At 36.9% G+C, this 19,325-nt stretch overlaps 1 protein-coding gene and 1 long non-coding RNA gene across 2 annotated transcripts; both read left to right on the forward strand.

Moving 5' to 3' along the window:
* The first annotated feature begins 409 nt into the window (after nt 1–409).
* On the forward strand, nt 410–3,529 carry LOC148767890 (uncharacterized). The gene is made up of 7 exons (XM_088822676.1): nt 410–639; nt 1,139–1,732; nt 1,982–2,099; nt 2,376–2,840; nt 2,988–3,192; nt 3,310–3,385; nt 3,475–3,529. The coding sequence occupies exons 1-7, from the start codon at nt 410–412 to the stop codon at nt 3,527–3,529; spliced, it is 1,743 nt and encodes a 580-aa protein (XP_088678802.1).
* Nucleotides 3,530–12,175: 8,646 nt separating this feature from the next.
* Nucleotides 12,176–13,142, forward strand: LOC148767891 (uncharacterized). The gene is made up of 2 exons (XR_016033549.1): nt 12,176–12,539; nt 12,635–13,142. It is a non-coding gene; the product is annotated as an uncharacterized LOC148767891 (long non-coding RNA).
* The last annotated feature ends 6,183 nt before the right edge of the window (nt 13,143–19,325 follow it).

The raw sequence follows: 19,325 nt of genomic DNA on the forward strand, positions 1-19,325 counted from the left end.
ATTTTAAATTTATCTTAAATATAAAAAATAAAATCCCTAGGTAGTTTCCCCAAGCAATTCAGTCCCTATTCACGCGTCTGACATGCAGATCAGTCCCTAATGTGAATTTTATATATTTTATTATATTCTCTTTTCACTCTCACCATTTTCTCTCTCCTGTTTTTCTCTCTCTTCATCTTCTCTTTATTTCTTCTCTCTCTTCATTTCTATCTGCTCTCTTTCTTCTCTATTTCTTCTCCATTTCTCTCCTCTGGTTTCCTCTTTTTCCGGCGAAAAAATCACTGTAAAACCCACCCACCCCACAATGGCTACAAATGATGTATCTAATGATGTACTCACTGTGATTCTTGGAAGTTGTCGATACAAAAATCAACTTCACATTATTTCCATAAAAAGTAATTCGACCTTAATGGAGATATATGGTGCTATTATCAACAAATGGAATCATATCCATCCAGATGCACTGATCCTCCAATACTTGGCTCATCGCGAAAGATTGTATGTGACATTGGGCAGTGATGAAGATGTGGAGAATATGGTTGCATTGCATCTGATAATGAAGATGAGTGTGGTCGACATTGTCGTGATCCGCAAAGATGAAGCTAATTTGCGTGGAAAGAGGGTTCGCACCGATGGCTGGTAGGTCTCCATCTTTTTCTGTACTGCTGAAATGCATTTCTTTATGGTTGTTAATTATTGTGTGATACATAGTATAAAATATGGCACATAATAGTATCATGCTAATATAAATATGGTATGGACGTATGGTACTTACAGTACGTAACCTTCATCTGAGTAGTATGGGTGATAGGTAAATTTGGTACTGCTGGTGGGAAAACATAGTATCATATAATGAGGAATATAGTACGTAACCTTCATCTGAATAGTATGGGTGATAGGTAAATTTGGTACTGTTGGTGGGAAAACATAGTATCATATAATGGGGAAGATAGTACGTAACCTTCATCTGAATAGTATGGGTGATAGGTAAACTTGGTACTATTTGTGGGAAAACTTAGTATTATATAATGGAGAAGATAGTATGGAACCAGTGCATTGTTATGATATTTTCATGTACATTGTTATTTGGATTCCACTCTATTGTAATCCATTCTTAAAATTTTTTTGAAACCAAAAGCGGCGATCAATCGATGGAAATCGAGGGTAATCCGCTTGGAAATTCAATTGATGCATGGAGACATTGCATCCGTGGGGAGAATCAGTTTTTTAAAGATCCTGATGATTTTAGGCATATGCTGAAAAACTATTCTATTGCTAATAATCGATCATTTAAATACATGAAAAATGATCAACAAAAGATCATAGCAGTATGTATTGACGAAAACTGCAAATGGAGGGTTTATGCATCATTGTACAAGTCAGATAAGTTATTTAGCATTCGCAAGTGCAATCTTGAGCACACTTGTGGTGATGCTACTCTTCGTACAAGGGGTCATCCTAAAGCTGATGCTACATGGATTGCCCAAATTATGAAACGAAAATTGAGAACGCAGCCAGCTTACAAACCATGTGGTATGTTAGAAGATATCCGAGACGATTATGGTCTGGAGCTTCAGTACTACACAACATGGAGGGGTAAAGAAAAAGCAATGCGTGATATCCATGGTGATGAGACGACATGTTATGATAAACTGAGACGCTATTGTCGTGCATTAAAAATGCATAACCCTGGTAGCATGGCAGAGTATGAGATTGACCCTGCTAGTCAAAAGTTTATTCGAATATTTATTAGTTTTGGGAGTTCTATTTTCGGCTTTCGTCGGTGTAGGCCGATGATATGTTTGGATGGGACTCACATTAAAAATAAGTACAAATGATGCTTGCTTTCTGCTGTGTGCAAGGATCCAAATGATTCCTTATATACATTGGCATACGCAGTTGTTGATGCCGAGAATGATAAAAACTAGGAGTGTTTTTGCATTAAATTGAAACAAATTCTAGATCTTCACAATGACAATAGATGTTTTACCATTTTCTCTGATCGTCATTCGGGGCTTCTTAAAGCCGTCCCGTTGGTATTTCCTAGTAGCCACCATGCATATTGTTTGCGACACTTGGTGGATAACTTTAGAACTCAGGTATTTTGATTCTCTTTAATATGCAAATTGGAACGTACCATTTGTCACCTCATGTCATACTTTTGTATAACATGTTTCATACTTTTGTATAACATGTTTCATACATTTGTGTAACATGTTTCATACTTTTGTATAACATGTTTCATACTTTTGTATAACATGTTTCATACCTTTGTATAATATGTTTCATACATTTGTATAACATGTTTCATACCTTTGTATAACATGTTTCATACCTTTGTATAACATGTTTCATACTATTACAAAATAATATAGGTCCTGAGGAAGTACCCATTGCACAACAAGTTATATTGGGCGAGTGTTTTACATAATGCTGCATATGCCCCTACTCGGCAGGAGTTCGATGCAACTATTTCTCGTATAGTGCAATCTATGCCTCTCGCGGCATCATTTATTTCGAATTCTGATCCAAATCATTGGGCCAATGCCTATTTTTTTGGAGAAAGATGGGGAATCGTGAACAATAATCAGGCAGAAAATTGGAATGGTTGGGTTAAAGATGCCCGATCTTTGCCTGTTCCATCCATGATTGATCACATACGGATCAAAATAATGGAGATGCTAGTTAAACGACAAGGAAAAAGTTTGGCAATGACTGGCATATTGTGCAAGAAAATTCTAAAGAGATTAACAATCAATCATATGGCCTCTCGTTCCTTAAAATATTGTAGATCAAGTAGTACCGCTTTTGAGGTATATGATGAGGACAAGTCGTATAAGGTTGACTTGCAGCACAAGACTTGTTCTTGTAAAGCATGGCAATTAGAGAAACTTCCATGCAAACATGCATGTGCATGTTTGGAGTCAAAATGATACTCAGTATATGAGTTTGTTGATCCATGCTTTCATATTGATACGTACAAACAGGTATATCAATTCACGATTAACCCAATTCCCTCGTTTGATGAGGACTTTGACTTGTACGATGCGTGTAATGCTCCGCCCGATGTCTTTGTTAATGCACCTGATTCGAGAACTCGACCGGGACGTAGAAAGACAAAAAGAATTCCTTCACAAGTGCAAACTCGTAAACTGAAGTGTACTCGTTGTGGGAAGCCTGGACACAATCGTCGTACTTGCACACAACCAATCTGACTAGCAATTTTTTTTTAATGTAAATACTATCTGCATTTGTGTTACTTAAACTAACTAGTTTTGTTTCTAATGTAAATTTTATGTTTTTCATCAGGGAGGACAAGATGGAGGAGAGCTTACATGATTGCCCATTATGTTATTCAAGTGATTGAAGTGAATGAAAACTGGCTGTTTGTACTTTATTATTATGTGATTTGTACTATGTTGATTTGAACTTTGTACTATGTTTCAATTTGCACTATGTTTTTGCTATTTGTAGTTTGTACTATGTATTAGGTACTCTGTTCATTGATGGTTTATCATTTTCAGTCTAATGGTACTATTTTTATTTACACATGGTATTGGATATGAGATAGGATGGTATGACTTACTCAATTTATGACCGTTACAAACTAAATCTATGAGATAGGATGGTATGACTTACTCAATTTATGACCGTTACAAACTAATATAGCCGTTGCTTATTGTCAGAACTAGTCAAGTCATAATATGACCATAAATGACACATAGGCTCATTCGTTTCTAATTCATGGCTTCTTCGAGTAGCACCACTCAAATGAGTGGGTTAAAATACAAAAAAGGGAAATGCAAGCGTCTTGATTGTGGGAAGAAAACAATAATCATGGTTTCAGAAACTATTTCGAATCCCGGAAGGTTATTTTACTGTTGCCCACACCATGGCTACTCCCATTGGTGTGAACCATTTGAAGTTGGACAAACTTTTTCCAACTCAAATCGTGAAGAAAATGAAGCTACAAGTGCGTCGATGAACCAAGTCCATCAAGAAAGTGAAGTGAAGAATTGCAATTCTGAAGGTGGAGTAGTTCATAGTTTGATAGTGTTGAATCTAGTAATATTTGCAGTCTACATGCTATGTAAAACCTATGTACTGTTGTTTAATTAGTGAACATAAGAGTACAATGTATAAGATGGTAAAGTTCGTGTTATTCGTGAATATAGTACGCTTTGTTCACCAAATAAGTATAATGTATAAGCTGGTAAAGTTCAGGTTATTCGTGAATATAGTACGCTTTATTCATAAAATAAGTACAATGTATAAGCTGGTAAAGTACAAGTGATTCGTGACTATAGTACGATTTGTTCACTGATACAGTATATGTTTGCCATTCATATAGTATTTTTACACTCTATATATTATTGTCGGGACAATGCATTCATATGATCGCATTTTAAGACACAACTCTTCATTTTAAGACTATTAAGAATGAATGGAGACAATGTGGGAGTCGATCAACATCGACTATGGTAACAATTGAGGAAAATATTAGTTTTACACTTGAGCATTGTAGACTTGTATGAATATATTGTATAGTATATGAGTATCATGTATGAAATTCAATATATTTATGGGATCTTGTATTCCAAACGCAACAATAATGCTCACCTACCTTAAAATAATCATCTAAAACATAATTTATGCATCTCCCGTACTCATTGATCATTAAAACGTCAATGAAATTGGTACAATTCAATTCATCAAAAAATATGGTACGCTTTGTTCATCAAGTAAGTACAATGGATACACATGTAAAGTACAAGTGATTCGTGACTATAGTACTACGATTTGTTCACTGATACAGTATATGTTTGCCATTCATATAGTATTTTTACACTCTATATATTATTGTCGGGCCAATGCATCCATATGATCGCATTTTAAGACACAACTCTTCATTTTAAGACTATTAAGAATGAATGGAGACAATGTGGGAGTCGATCAACATCGACTATGGTAACAATTGAGGAAAATATTAGTTTTACACTTGAGCATTGTAGACTTGTATGAATATATTGTATAGTATATGAGTATCATGTATGAAATTCAACATATTTATGGGATCTTGTATTCCAAACGCAACAATAATGCTCACCTACCTTAAAATAATCATCTAAAACATAATTTATGCATCTCACGTACTTATTGATCATTAAAACGTCAATGAAATTGGTACAATTCAATTCATCAAAAAATATGGTACGCTTTGTTCATCAAGTAAGTACAATGGATACACATGTAAAGTACAAGTGATTCGTGACTATAGTACTACGGTTTGTTCACTGATACAGTATATGTTTGCCATTCATATAGTATCATTACACTCTATATATTATTGTCGGGCCAATGCATCCATATGATCGCATTTTAAGACACAACTCTTCATTTTAAGACTATTAAGAATGAATGGAGACAATGTGGGAGTCGATCAACATCGACTATGGTAACAATTGAGGAAAATATTAGTTTTACACTTGAGCATTGTAGACTTGTATGAATATATTGTATAGTATATGAGTATCATGTATGAAATTCAACATATTTATGGGATCTTGTATTCCAAACGCAACAATAATGCTCACCTACCTTAAAATAATCATCTAAAACATAATTTATGCATCTCCCGTACTTATTGATCATTAAAACGTCAATGAAATTGGTACAATTCAATTCATCAAAAAATATGGTACGCTTTGTTCATCAAGTAAGTACAATGGATACACATGTAAAGTACAAGTGATTCGTGACTATAGTACGATTTGTTCACTGATAAAGTATATGTTTGCCATTCATATAGTATTGTTACACTCTATATATTATTGTCGGGCCAATGCATCCATATGATCGCATTTTAAGACACAACTCTTCAGTTTAAGACTATTAAGAATGAATGGAGACAATGTGGGAGTCGATCAACATCGACTATGGTAAGTTTTTCGTGAATACACATGTGAAGTACGCTTTGTTCATCAAATAAATACAAGTCTATTGTTGACAAGATATTTTCGAATAGACTAGAAAGTATTTGTTGCTCATTTTTATGGTACGCTTATAATCTTTATACAAACTAATTAATCGCAAAATAAAGTACCATGTGTTCAAAAGGCAAGTACATTTCATCGAAACATATAGTACAATGTATACAATGAAAAAGTACGAGTAGAGCTAATCAATAGTATTATTAGCTCTACAACAAAAGGACAGATTGTTTAAGACCCTAAAACCTCCAAATCTTCTACATGCGGATAAACCCACCTTTCTAACGTTTTGTTACCCTTTGGCAGTAGAACAGTATTAAGTAGATAAATAGTGTACAATCTGCTGAAATCTTCAACAGATTGTTGATCGGTCATAACTGCATAGGCCTTCAGTTTATAACCAATATATGGCCTCGTCATTAATGATAATTTACCATCAAAAATAGTGTAATGAAATCAGTGTCTCTGCCATCCATATTCACATCCACCGGTACGCCTTCGTATTGCAGCCCTAATACGATAGATAATTGCTGCGGAGTGAATTCCAAGCGTATAGTATTTCCCCCAAACCAGAAGGCCCGATCTTCTGCATTGTACGCTTGCATGAGAGACACAACCCTAGGGAAGCTGTGGTTTATTTTAGGCATGTCCATGTAGTGATAGAAGGGATTTTTCTTCAGTACTTCATAATGTTGTTTCTTCATCACTTTTTTCACACCTTCCATAGTTAGGTGAAAAGCGATCGGTGAGCACCTGCAGCCTATTGATAGCTTGCTGCAATCTTCTTTTACATCAATTCCTGCAATTACATACACATAAAACTACAATTATAACAAATACAACGTACTATAAAGTTTCACATGTCAATACCATCCAAAGTCACTAGTAATACTGTTGGCGCCATATTTCCGGCTATTGAAGATCGAGGAAATCCGCCAAGTTTTGGAATTAAAAGATTGGCAAAGATTTGTTTTCCATATTTATTTTGGAATTTATTAGAGTCCTATTTTTATAATACTTCTATTAGGACTTAGATTTATTTCCATGTATTTTATTCTAGTTAGGTATCTTTTGTACTTATCTAGAATAGAAGTAGAAATCAACTAGGATTCTATTACCTAGTTAAATCGATTTCTTAGGGCCCAAGTTAGGTCTTAGGGCTTATTTTCGTGGCTATATAAGCCTCCAAGACATATAAGAACCGTGGGCATTATTTGGGAGAAAAACCACTTCATAGCATCGAAGCTTTGCCAAGGCGTTCTGCGGAGCAGGACTGTGCCATCGTTGCACTGTGCCATCGCTGTGTGTGCCAATATATACATATCTGCTGTATAGATCTCAAGGGAGATCAGCCGCGTTTCTGAAGGGAGTTCAGGCCTGAAGGGAGTTCGAGGCACGCGGTGTGGAGCTGCTGTTGGAAGAGACACGGAGTTCAAGTTGTGTACAAGAACGGCATATTACATAAAGATGGAGTCTTTAGTGTTTTTAATAAGTCCTATTAATGTACACTGTAAATCTGAACTAGTGAAATCGTGTTTGCAGGTCCACGTGGATGTAGGGCACATTTGTGTCTTAACCACATTAATTTCTTGTGTTCATTTATTCTGCTTTTAGTAGATTTATAACTGTGTTAACACAAGAATTATAGTTGTAACTGAATACTGTTTCCACAACTTAACTGTTACAACTTAGGTTAATTGAGTTTTATAGGCATATAAATCTACAATTGGCATCAAGAGCCTCTCACTAGATATACATAGTGTGTGATTTTGGGAATTTGATTTATTTGCCTTTTGTCTTCCATAGGAACTATGAATGCTCATATGGAAGGTGGTTCCACGACTCGCCCACCACTGCTTACTGGAACCAATTACTCTTATTGGAAGACCAAGATGAAGATGTTCATCAAGTCAATGGATGAAGATGCATGGCGCACAGTTCTGACTGGCTGGAAACGACTTGTTGCCACAGATGAAAAAGGAATTCAAACTGAGAAACATGAAAAAGACTGGAGCAAAACTGAACAGTTTGCCGCAAATATGAATTCCAAAGAATTGAATGCCATATTCAATGGAGTTGATATCAATCAATTCAAAATCATCTCAGCGTGTGAGTGTGCCAAAGAAGCATGGGAAAAATTACAAACAGCTTATGAGGGGACAACCTCTGTTCGATTATCAAAACTTCAGATGCTTGCTACTCGTTTTGAGGATCTTCGGATGGAGGAAACTGAAACTGTGAGCGATTTCAACTCCAAATTATGCGACATCGCAAATGAAGCCCATGGCCTCGGTGAAACTTACCCTGAAGTAAAACTTGTTCGTAAAGTGCTAAGATCTATGCCAGACCGGTTCGCATATAAGGTGACTGCTATAGAGGAAGCAAGTGATGTGGACTCATTGCGGCTTGAAGATCTGATCGGAAATCTACAGACCTTTGAAAACAAGCTGAACATCAGTAGAATGGATAAAGAGAGAAAAATCGCTTTACAAACTGTGTCTGTTGCGACACCATCCGTGCCCTCAGCTCCCATGACAGCACTCGAAGTCAAGCTAACAAAATCCATGTCTTTAATAGCCAAAAACTTCGGAAAACTCGTGAAAATGAATGGACATCCCAGAAGTCCTACAAACAAGCAAGAAGTTAGGAAGGGGATTCGATGTAGAGAATGTCGTGGCTATGGTCATATTCAAGCTGAATGTGCAAACACTCACAAGAAGCAAGGAAAATCACTTGCTACAACCTGGAGTGACGATAACTTTGAATCTGATGATGAAAGTGAAGCAAGTGATGCTGAAACAAGTATTGACTTCTGTGGTACATGCAGGGTTACTGGTGTAACACAAAATGATGTCACATGCACTGAGCCACCACACCTCAGGTATGCTACTCGTAATCTCGAGAATCATAGAAATTTAAACACAATTTTTTTGCCCACAGGAAAAGAAGATTCAGAGGATGATGAAGAATGCTCCATTGAGATGATTCAACAGCAACTGAATGATCTTCTAAAGCAATGTCATGAGGTTGGTGATGAAAACAAGCGTTTGAAGGAGAAAGTAAAGGAACTGGAAGAGGAGAATGAAGCAGTTAAAGTCAACCTGAAGGCCAAAATCGATGAGCTTGAATTGGAAAATGAGGTACTGGAGGTAAAACAGGATTTTGCTTTGAAAGATATTGACAATCTAAAAGAATTGCTGAGACATTTGCGAAACAACGATTGCAATAAGACAAGGCATATCAAGAAAAATCCTGAACCCTGCCTCAACCTGAAGTGTGACAACTCCCTTGTCCCAACAACGTTAGAGGCATCAGTCAGTAAGTTAAATCGCACTACGATTCTTCCTTCAAACAGGTTAGATGAAATTTTAAATGCTCATCCCTCAAATCCTGATAAACTTGGTCTTGGCTATATTGGGAGTAAGTTCGATGGTAAACCTAATCCAAATCGAAAAATTAATTTTGTGAATAATACTGTCAAACCTACTCCACAACATGTTGCCTCACAGTCTTATACAAAAAAGTTTTTGCCAACTTGTCATTTTTGTCACAAAGTAGGACATGTTAGGCCAAAATGCTTTAAAAGATGGAAATTGATAAATAAGAGTTTTGCATATCAATCATCCAATTCCGCTGCATGGGATCACAATTCCCAAAGAAGATACTCTGATAATAAATGGATGAATAAGTATAATGCAAACTGCTTTCCTGCTATTCTTTCTTTAAAAGCATGTACTACGAACTCTTGGTATTTTGATAGTGGTTGCTCCAAGCATATGACAGGTGTACCTAATCACTTAAAGAACCTGCAAAATGTGTCTGGTGGACAAGTTACTCTTGGTGATGGAAACAAGGCCCTTGTGAAAGGAGAAGGTAACTTGGATGTTGGAGGATTACCTAACCTTGACAACGTTCTGTATGTAGAGGGTTTGAAATCAAACCTACTCAGCGTAAGTCAGCTATGTGATCTATACGACTCAGTGTTGTTCACCAAGCGTAAGTGTGAAGTGTTTGATCGAAACCACAGGTGTGTTCTATCTGGTTATAGATCATCTGATAATTGTTATAAAATTGATCAAACTGACCAAGTTGAACAGTGTCCCCTCGCCACCTCTGATATCACAGATATGTGTTATCATCGACTGGGGAATTTGAATTTTCAGGATCTAACACGAAATATCAATGCAGGTTGTGTGAAAGGTGTTCCCCAACTAAACTCCAATACACCAGATTCATGTGGCAAACTTCTAATGGGGAAACAAACTGAGAGCATTGGAAGAGAAATATCAGAAGACAAAATCACAGAAGTATCAGTGCCGACATCTTATGTCACAACTGAAGATGTTACCACTGGTAAAGAAGGTATGAAAACTTGCAATAAGCCAAAGGTTGACTACCAGGAAATGGTCAGGTATGTCTATCTCACTTCCATTGTTGAACCAAAAAACATCAAAGAAGCAATTCTTGATGAATTTTGGGTGTTAGCCAAGCTTGAGGAACTTGAGCAGTTTTCTCGAAATGACATGTGGGAACTGGTTCTGAGCAATGACAAGGTAAAGCAACTAGATGATGAAATATTTATCTCACAGAGCAAATATGCCAAGAACGTGGTAAGTAAATTTGGGTTGAAAAGGGCAAAGCCTTTAACAACACGAATGACCTCAATTGAGAAGTTGGGACGAGATTGTGACGGCACAGACGTTGATTCCACACTATACAGGAGCTTGATAGGAAGTTTGTTTTATCTTTCTTCTGCTAACAGATATGATATTTGTTTCAGTGAAGGTATTTGTGCTAGGTACCAAGCAAGCCCTAAAGAGAGTCATTTGAGTGCTGTAAAGCGCATTATCCGATGTGTTAGTGGAACACCCAAATTGAGAAAATGGTATTCAAAATATACTAACAATTGTCTTGCAGGGAATAGTGATGTTGACTGGACAGGAGATGTGGATAACAGAAAAAACATCACAGGAGGTTGTTTCTACATGGGTAACAATTTGGTATCTTGGTACAGTAAGAAACAAAATTCCATTTCCTTATCTAATGCTGCGTGTGAATACATAGCTGTAGGTAGCTGTTGCACTCAACTCTTTTGGATGCAACATATGTTAAATAAATATGGCTTTCGTGAAAAAGAGTTGCATGTCTTTTGTGATAATGAGAGTGCCATAAATATTTCAAAAAATCATGTTCAACATTCTAGGACAAAACATATAGATATTCGTCTTCATTTCATCAGGCAATTAGTTGAGCAGAAACGTGTGACTATAGATTATGTGTCCACAGACAATCAACTAGCTGATATTTTCACAAAGCCTCTTGATTTTATTAGGTTTGATTCCTTGCGTAAAGCGCTTGGAATTTGCCATGTGCAAAACTGAATTTTCTATAATGGTGCAATTAATGTTTGTGTCCGGATTGCACTTGAATTTTTTAATCGGACATTATATGTGTCACCTATAAATGTGACATCATTGTTTTTGGAATAGAAATGATGGGAGGTTCATTTTGACTAATTGTTTGTGTGTTAGTTTTTGTGAATTAATTTTTGTTTCCACAGTTAGCCATGATAGAAGTGTGCTGCCCCCTCTATCGGGAGTGATCAATGTCTATGACCTCATTCATCTCGAAGATCATACCTCTATTGGGAGAATTATGCTACCGCATATGCATCTCTGACTTCTATTTAAAAGCTATGTGGATTCTTAAGGAGGTTGCCCTCCTAATGTTTGCTTGAACATCATATCAACAAAAAGGGGGAGGAGAAGAAAAACAGTCCGAATTCAAAAAAAAAAAAAAAAAAAAAAAAAAAAAAAAAAAAAAGAAAAAGTTGGGATGATATTCAAGCATATATTAGGAAATTCTCCTTGAAGTCCACGATCGAATTGTTGTGCTAATCGCATACGCATTCATAACCCTAAGAAAATTACCTAAATTATGGTTTCTTGAGTATGGTCATGGGGTTATAGTTATATCGTGCATCCAAGAGTTTGCTCGGTGGCCTTCTATTGTGATTTTCTTTAAGATTATCAAATTAATTCATGAAAACCGAGCCCTCAACTTTTAAGGGGTTGTCTAGGGTCCGAGAGGGTTGTACTTCTCGGACCCTAATATATTTAATCTGGAGCGTATAAAATATTGAAATTTTAATCTCATTCATTAATTTTAATGTACGATCTAATACGACCTAGTACGACAGTTAAAATTTAAAAATTAATGTACGACCCCAGTAAAAACACATCGTACACTATCGTACATACACCGTACTATACATAAATTACTAAATTAACCTTATTAACTCAACAATAAATTAAAATATTCATTAACAAAATAATCGTAAATAGACATCGAATAAAATCAGAACCCCACAAATGTTCTTCCCCAAACCAAAATATCTGCTGCTATCGAGATTAAACAGAATCCCTAGTTCATGTTCTGCGTCATCGTCTCGCCAGCGGAAGAGCGCCGAGGGGGAGTGTGTGTTGAGGGAATTGCTTCAGTAACTCGTTCTTCCATTCTCTTTTAAGTTGTTTCTTGCTCACGGCTAGAGTTGAGAAATTTGAACAATTGCTTCGTTTTCCCTTTTTTAAATGGTCTGTTTCGTGTTGCTAGAATCGAGAATTTGGATTTTGTTCGTTAAGCAGGGAATTCGCAAATTGTTTTATGTTTCCAATATTCGGCAACACGACAATTGACATGGGGCAGGGTCTCTGTATGTTTGGTTACATGTATAAACTACCACAATTTGAGAGTTACAGCCAAAAAGAGAATCAATACGTGGCGAAAACAGTAAGTGGTTGCTATTGTTGTGATGACGAAGCAGAATCGAGGGCGGCCATTGGAGTATTCCGAAGTCGTTTCTCCACTCGCCGGACCTCAGATAGTCCCCAGCACCTGTGGGTGTGATTCAGAGGAGAGAACTAGAGTAATAATATTCCCCATGAGAGGAGAGAGATATGTTTGGAAGGCCAACTTGTTGTTGGTTTCAGAGGTCTTCGTTCTATTCGGTTGCCATGGAGACTATAAAATCGAGGAATTTTGTGCATCCAGATATGGCTGATGATGGTCCAACATGCATAGTGTCTCAAATATGAAGTTTCAGGCTTAAGATGCTATAAGCTTTCGGATGATTCTTAACAAGAATATATGAAATATTTTTTTTTTGTGCTTTGAGGAAATCTCTAGCTTACAAGAAAACAATGTATATATATTAAGTATGAAGCAAACCTCAATGATCCTATTCTTTCAATGTTTTGGTGATACAAGTTCGAAACGTTGTTCTTAAAATTAAAAAAATACACTTGTTGACCCTTGCGGCGATTTGTTTTTTTCCTTTCTTGTTATTTAGTTATTTTATAAGTATTTATTATTGAACTTGTGCATTGACAAGTGATATCTATGGAGTTTTAATTTGAAGCAAGACTTTGAGTTTGTGGCAAGACTCTGAGATTATCTTAAGAATTTTATTTTACATGTTTTGAATACTTCTAGTTATTCGTATTTCATCTTGTATGTAAACTATACATGTTTTATAATTGTTGTTGCGACTTTAGGGCTTATTCAATATTTATAATATTGAAAAAATAGGTAGGAATATAGATTTGGTTCATTTGCATTAATGGACAGAGAGTTTCAATTCTTAATAAAATTGATTATTGTGAGATAATTTTTAATCCATATTGAGGATACTTTGTGTTTTGATTTCAATGATGGATTATGGGTCTAGCCAGAAGTAAACAAGCCATAAAATGTTAGAAATCAAAACTGATGAGATTGTTTTCAACTAACAGGACCCAAATTCTTATGTTTTCAAACACATAATTATTCATTAAAGATCCGAACTTCACTCTCTCAAATACAATAATCCAAAGCTTCACGGCCATAATTCCTTGAGGCCATTACCAATTTACATATACTTAACGGGGGGGGGGGGAAACAACAACATTGCAGTTCTAAATTTGGACAGCAAATCGAGTACATATATAAGCCATTCACTGCCAATGACCACTACGCAGTATAGATCTTGTAACACCTGTAAGTCATTTGTTGTTTATATCCAGTGGTGGCAACAGTGGCAGTGCATGCGCTAACAAACTCCCCAGGTCCATCTTCAACTTTAAAATAATCAACACATCTTCAACTTGAGAATAATCGAATTATGCTGCAAGAAATCTGGAGGATTCCCCTAAAAGTTGGCTGCGTATTAAATTCAAATTTGAACAAGATTGGCAGAATGTGGTCTCTACGGGTGTAACAACTTCGGCCACAAATTCGACCTTGATCCAGTCTGTATTTCCAAAAGTTGTAGACCCTTCTCCTGAATTTCTTAGCATATTTACACTTCACATTTGGAGTTGAGACGAAAGAGTTATGTTGTCTTACGTAGAGGTGTCTAAATTGTTCGAAAATTGCCGAAATAACTTTGTTTTGCACGTAACTTCGTTTGCTCCTATATCGAAATATGACAATAATGAGCACATTTAAGCACAAAAAAAGGACGATATATCAAGAGTGAAAATTATAACATTCTACATTATGATCACCAGACTTGCTTAAATAGTATCCAGGATTCCTCGGGGGCATAATTAACAATTTTGTGGATACTCGGTGCCATAAGTTGATATCTAACTCCCATTTAGATACCAGTGAGGATGGTAACACCTATACATTTAATATACGTGCAACTCATTGAGCTCTGCAAAGGAAATAAAGCAAATAGAAAAAAAAAATTGATCTTACCCAAACAAATCATAGCAACATTACGATCTTTATCAAAACAAATGCCCAGCCATAAAAAAAAAAAAAATAATAATAATAAAAAAAAATAAAACAACAGTATCTACCGTTAAATATTTGAATCGGGACAAATGGTATACCGCATTGTGCAAACTAATTGAACAAGAAAAGCAAACACCTAATATTCCACAATCAAACTAAAAGGCCATCCCGTTCAGGGCTTTTAAGAAGTTCATCGGTACGTAAGTATATATGCCTAAGTATATATGCAGGAGATCAAATTAAAGAACAGTTCAAAGCAATGCAATCAAAACAAAGAGGGGAAAAAAGAATATTGAACCCGACTTTGATCAATTCACCAAACCATGAATTTCTGGAAAACACGAGGTCATAAATTAAGTCTTACACAAAATTATAGCAAACAAATTCACATATACGAACAGAAGTATATGACGAAAAGTACTTGATACTAAAAAACGAACAGACGTAAAAGGGTATAATTGCAGAATCCAAAGGAAGATCCGATATAAGGGTACCTTTACGAGGATCACAACATAGGTTCACAATTAGCCGAAGAAGAGATGTTGAGAGACTCTCAATCGCCAGTCGGAAGAACGGTGGGAGAGGGAGATGAACGCAGGAATGAACGAGATATGAACGACGGATTTTATGATAATGATTATTGATATGTGATCGAATTTAGTTATTAATTATTAAATATTAATCTGTAATTAAGTTTTAGTTTTAAGGGTGTTTATGTAATTTTGCTGAAAAGGTAGGTTTCGTACTTTTTTTGTTGGGTTCGTACTTATCCTACGTGGCATAATTCTATTGGTGGGTTACGGTCCGAGAAGTACAACCCTCTCGGACCCTAATTGTTTGTGTGTTAGTTTTTGTGAATTAATTTTTGTTTCCACAGTTAGCCATGATAGAAGTGTGCTGCCCCCTCTATCGGGAGTGATCAATGTCTATGACCTCATTCATCTCGAAGATCATACCTCTATTGGGAGAATTATGCTACCGCATATGCATCTCTGACTTCTATTTAAAAGCTATGTGGATTCTTAAGGAGGTTGCCCTCCTAATGTTTGCTTGAACATCATATCAACAAAAAGGGGGAGGAGAAGAAAAACAGTCCGAATTCAAAAAAAAAAAAAAAAAAAAAAAAAAAAAAAAAAAAAAGAAAAAGTTGGGATGATATTCAAGCATATATTAGGAAATTCTCCTTGAAGTCCACGATCGAATTGTTGTGCTAATCGCATACGCATTCATAACCCTAAGAAAATTACCTAAATTATGGTTTCTTGAGTATGGTCATGGGGTTATAGTTATATCGTGCATCCAAGAGTTTGCTCGGTGGCCTTCTATTGTGATTTTCTTTAAGATTATCAAATTAATTCATGAAAACCGAGCCCTCAACTTTTAATCTTGTGATCTTCTTGATTTTCTTTTCCTTAAAAGATGTGATTTTTTCCTTTTTTCGTTTTAAAATTTTTTCTTGAATTTTTTATATATGGGCTTTGTGAATTTTTTTGGCTACTAGTTGTCTCTGGCCACGTGGCTATGGCCATGTCATCTGCCTTCTCTATTTTTTGATGTTTCGTGTGGAGAATATCTTGTTTGTTATTGGTCACGGATTTTGTGGGATCTTCTTCTGATTTGAAAATATCTGGTATTTGAAGAGTCCTCTCTTTTTCTGCCTCTTTTCTCGGTCCTTGTGCTTTAAATATCTGCCCCTTCTAGGGTTTCTGAGTTTATTGTGGCCTCTGGCTGACTGTTGACACATGGCTGTCTTGATACGTGATCTGTTTGAATCTCTGAAGAAGCGTGTGGGAATATACTTCTGTTTTATCATGTTGTTTGTGGGATCTGTTATCATCCTATCTTTAGGGCTTCTAAGATTTCTCAATATTTCTTATACTTGACCTATCTCTCCAATATCTCTCTATGCTTTTCGAAAGCTACTCGTCTCTTCTCCTTTTTGTGCTCCACAGATTTACTATGGAAAGAGACAAATCGGTCGAGGGGTCTGAAATGAGGAAGCACAAACAACTGTGCATCGCCGTCCGACAAGAAGTCTGGAAAAACGTCAAAGTTTGTGACGACAACAGTGGTCTCTGTAGTTCCCATCTCTCTCATGGCCATAATTCCGGAGCCCATACTCACACATGTGCAGTCACCAGCCCCAAAGCTCCGAATAAGGTGTTGTCTCTGATCCGCTGGACAATAAGTGATCCTTCCATGTCTAAGGCAGAAGATGTTGGTGGTGAAGACCATGTCGCAATTGAAGAAGCTACGTTCAGTGCCCATGTGCAGCTTTGCCGGCCTCAAAGGAAGTTTGAGAGCAATTATGGTCTTGATGATGAGTCATACGCTTCGAGTGGCCACAAATCTCTTTGAGAGCAGACTTATGCTGCCTTTACTACCGTACATCCAACTAGATCTGAGTCATCAGAATCTTCACCAGAGTCCTAACTCTCTGTTGATTCTCCGTTGATGGGACTCGCGGTCACTTGCAAAGGGAAATTTTTCAATGTGGCTCCTGAATTGAATAAAGATTTTTACCGGTGTAAGAATCAAATCACTGCTTAGTCCTTTGGTTCAAGTACACCAAAGCCGCTGTGATCACTGTATGCTGAGTTTCCCTGAAGCGTCACTCATGCTGTTTTTATCAACATTGGGGAGTACATCTATGCTCAAGATGGAGCTCTTGCTAACTCTCGCACAAAAAGTTGGAGTGTCTGTCTTTTCCATCGATTGACCTATCACTCACTGTCACAACATTTCTTAGTGAGAACTTCAGCTTCTATGCCTGAACGACCAATCACTATTCATCCTAAGGTATTGGTTGAGCATTTTGATGATCCTCAAGAAGATGCTTTGTCTGTGGTCCAGGTTGCTCTCAAGGCGAAGAAGAGTTTACTTAATGCTTCTGGGCCCATGACATCTGGTTGCTCTTGAAATTGGTTGTATCAATGAGAATTTTACAAAACTTCACGTGAGGATTACATCTGTAACTCCTGCTTTGATCAATGACTTTTATAAGTGTCCAAACGGGGTTACTTCTAAACCTTTTGTTTCTAGGGACACTCTGGTCTCTGTTCTCACTGCCAAAGTGTTGAAAAAATGGCCTGGTCCGAAATCTGCTTCTCATGTCTCTAAGCCGGCTCAATTGTATTCGGTTCTGTTCAAGATAGGCATTTCCAACTGGTTTCCCACTAACCACAATGCCACTCTCAATCCCACCCAAGCTGAATTTTTATGGTGCATCACTCATGACCATAAAATCAATATTGGTGATTGGATTTTCAATCAGATTGGTGTGTTAGCCAATTCCCGAACCGAGCGTGAGCATCTGCCGTTTTCTTCTTTGATATATCAGCTCTTGATCAAACAAGGCCTGCCCACTCGTGATACCACTCTGTTGGATCCTCCTGGCCGTCCAATCACTATCCATGGTAAGGTCTCTTCTGAACATTTTGCTGATCTGCCTCCTATCGATCCTTCTGTTGTTCAGACGGCCTCTCGCACGAAAAAGGATCCAATTGTCTTTGCTTCTATTCCGCCGCCAGTTGATGTGGTCACCAAAGATGAGCTCACTCGTTTTTATGAGTCTATCCAGGCTCAGCTTGCTCAGGGATTTTCGTCTATTCAGGACCAGCTTCTTAAGACTTTGGCACAGTCTGGTCAGAAAGGGGGAGTAGCAACAACTCCTGCAACTCCGCATGCCCCAGCAAAAACTTCAATGATGAAGCAGCAGTCCACAACCGCAAGGCAAAGCGTCCAACAATTCTTATGATAATGATCAGCTCTCCGACTATGATTATAGGGAAGTTTCCTTGAAAAACTTTTTTGTTATCCTTTTTGAACTGCTTAAATTTATATCTTATTTAGGACTGTTATAGTTGTGATTACTTTTCTGTTTTTTGGATATCATCTTGGTTATCTTTATTTTCTGCCTTGGGCTTGTTTTGGATAACTTTGTGCTGCAGGAAATTTCTCTGTTACAAAATCTATGTGTTGCAACCTCTGTTGTACTAACAGTATGTGATGCATGGGGAGTTAATCATTCCTGCAAAGAGAGAAAATCTCATATGCAGGGGGAGTTCTTGTTAAATATGGATTCTGACCAATCTATGCCAAAGGGGGAGATTGTTGGCGCCATATTTCCGGCTATTGAAGATCGAGGAAATCCGCCAAGTTTTGGAATTAAAAGATTGGCAAAGATTTGTTTTCCATATTTATTTTGGAATTTATTAGAGTCCTATTTTTATAATACTTCTATTAGGACTTAGATTTATTTCCATGTATTTTATTCTAGTTAGGTATCTTTTGTACTTATCAAGAATAGAAGTAGAAATCAACTAGGATTCTATTATCTAGTTAAATCAATTTCTTAGGGCCCAAGTTAGGTCTTAGGGCTTATTTTCGTGGCTATATAAGCCTCCAAGACATACAAGAACCGTGGGCATTATTTGGGAGAAAAACCACTTCATAGCATCGAAGCTTTGCCAAGGCGTTTTGCAGAGCAGGATTGTGCCATCGTTGCACTGTGCCATCGCTGTGTGTGCCAATATATACAGATCTGCTGTATAGATC

Source organism: Erythranthe guttata, chromosome 9, assembly GCF_056151865.1.
Source record: "Erythranthe guttata isolate IM_541 chromosome 9, IM_541, whole genome shotgun sequence".
NCBI lineage: Eukaryota > Viridiplantae > Streptophyta > Magnoliopsida > Lamiales > Phrymaceae > Erythranthe > Erythranthe guttata.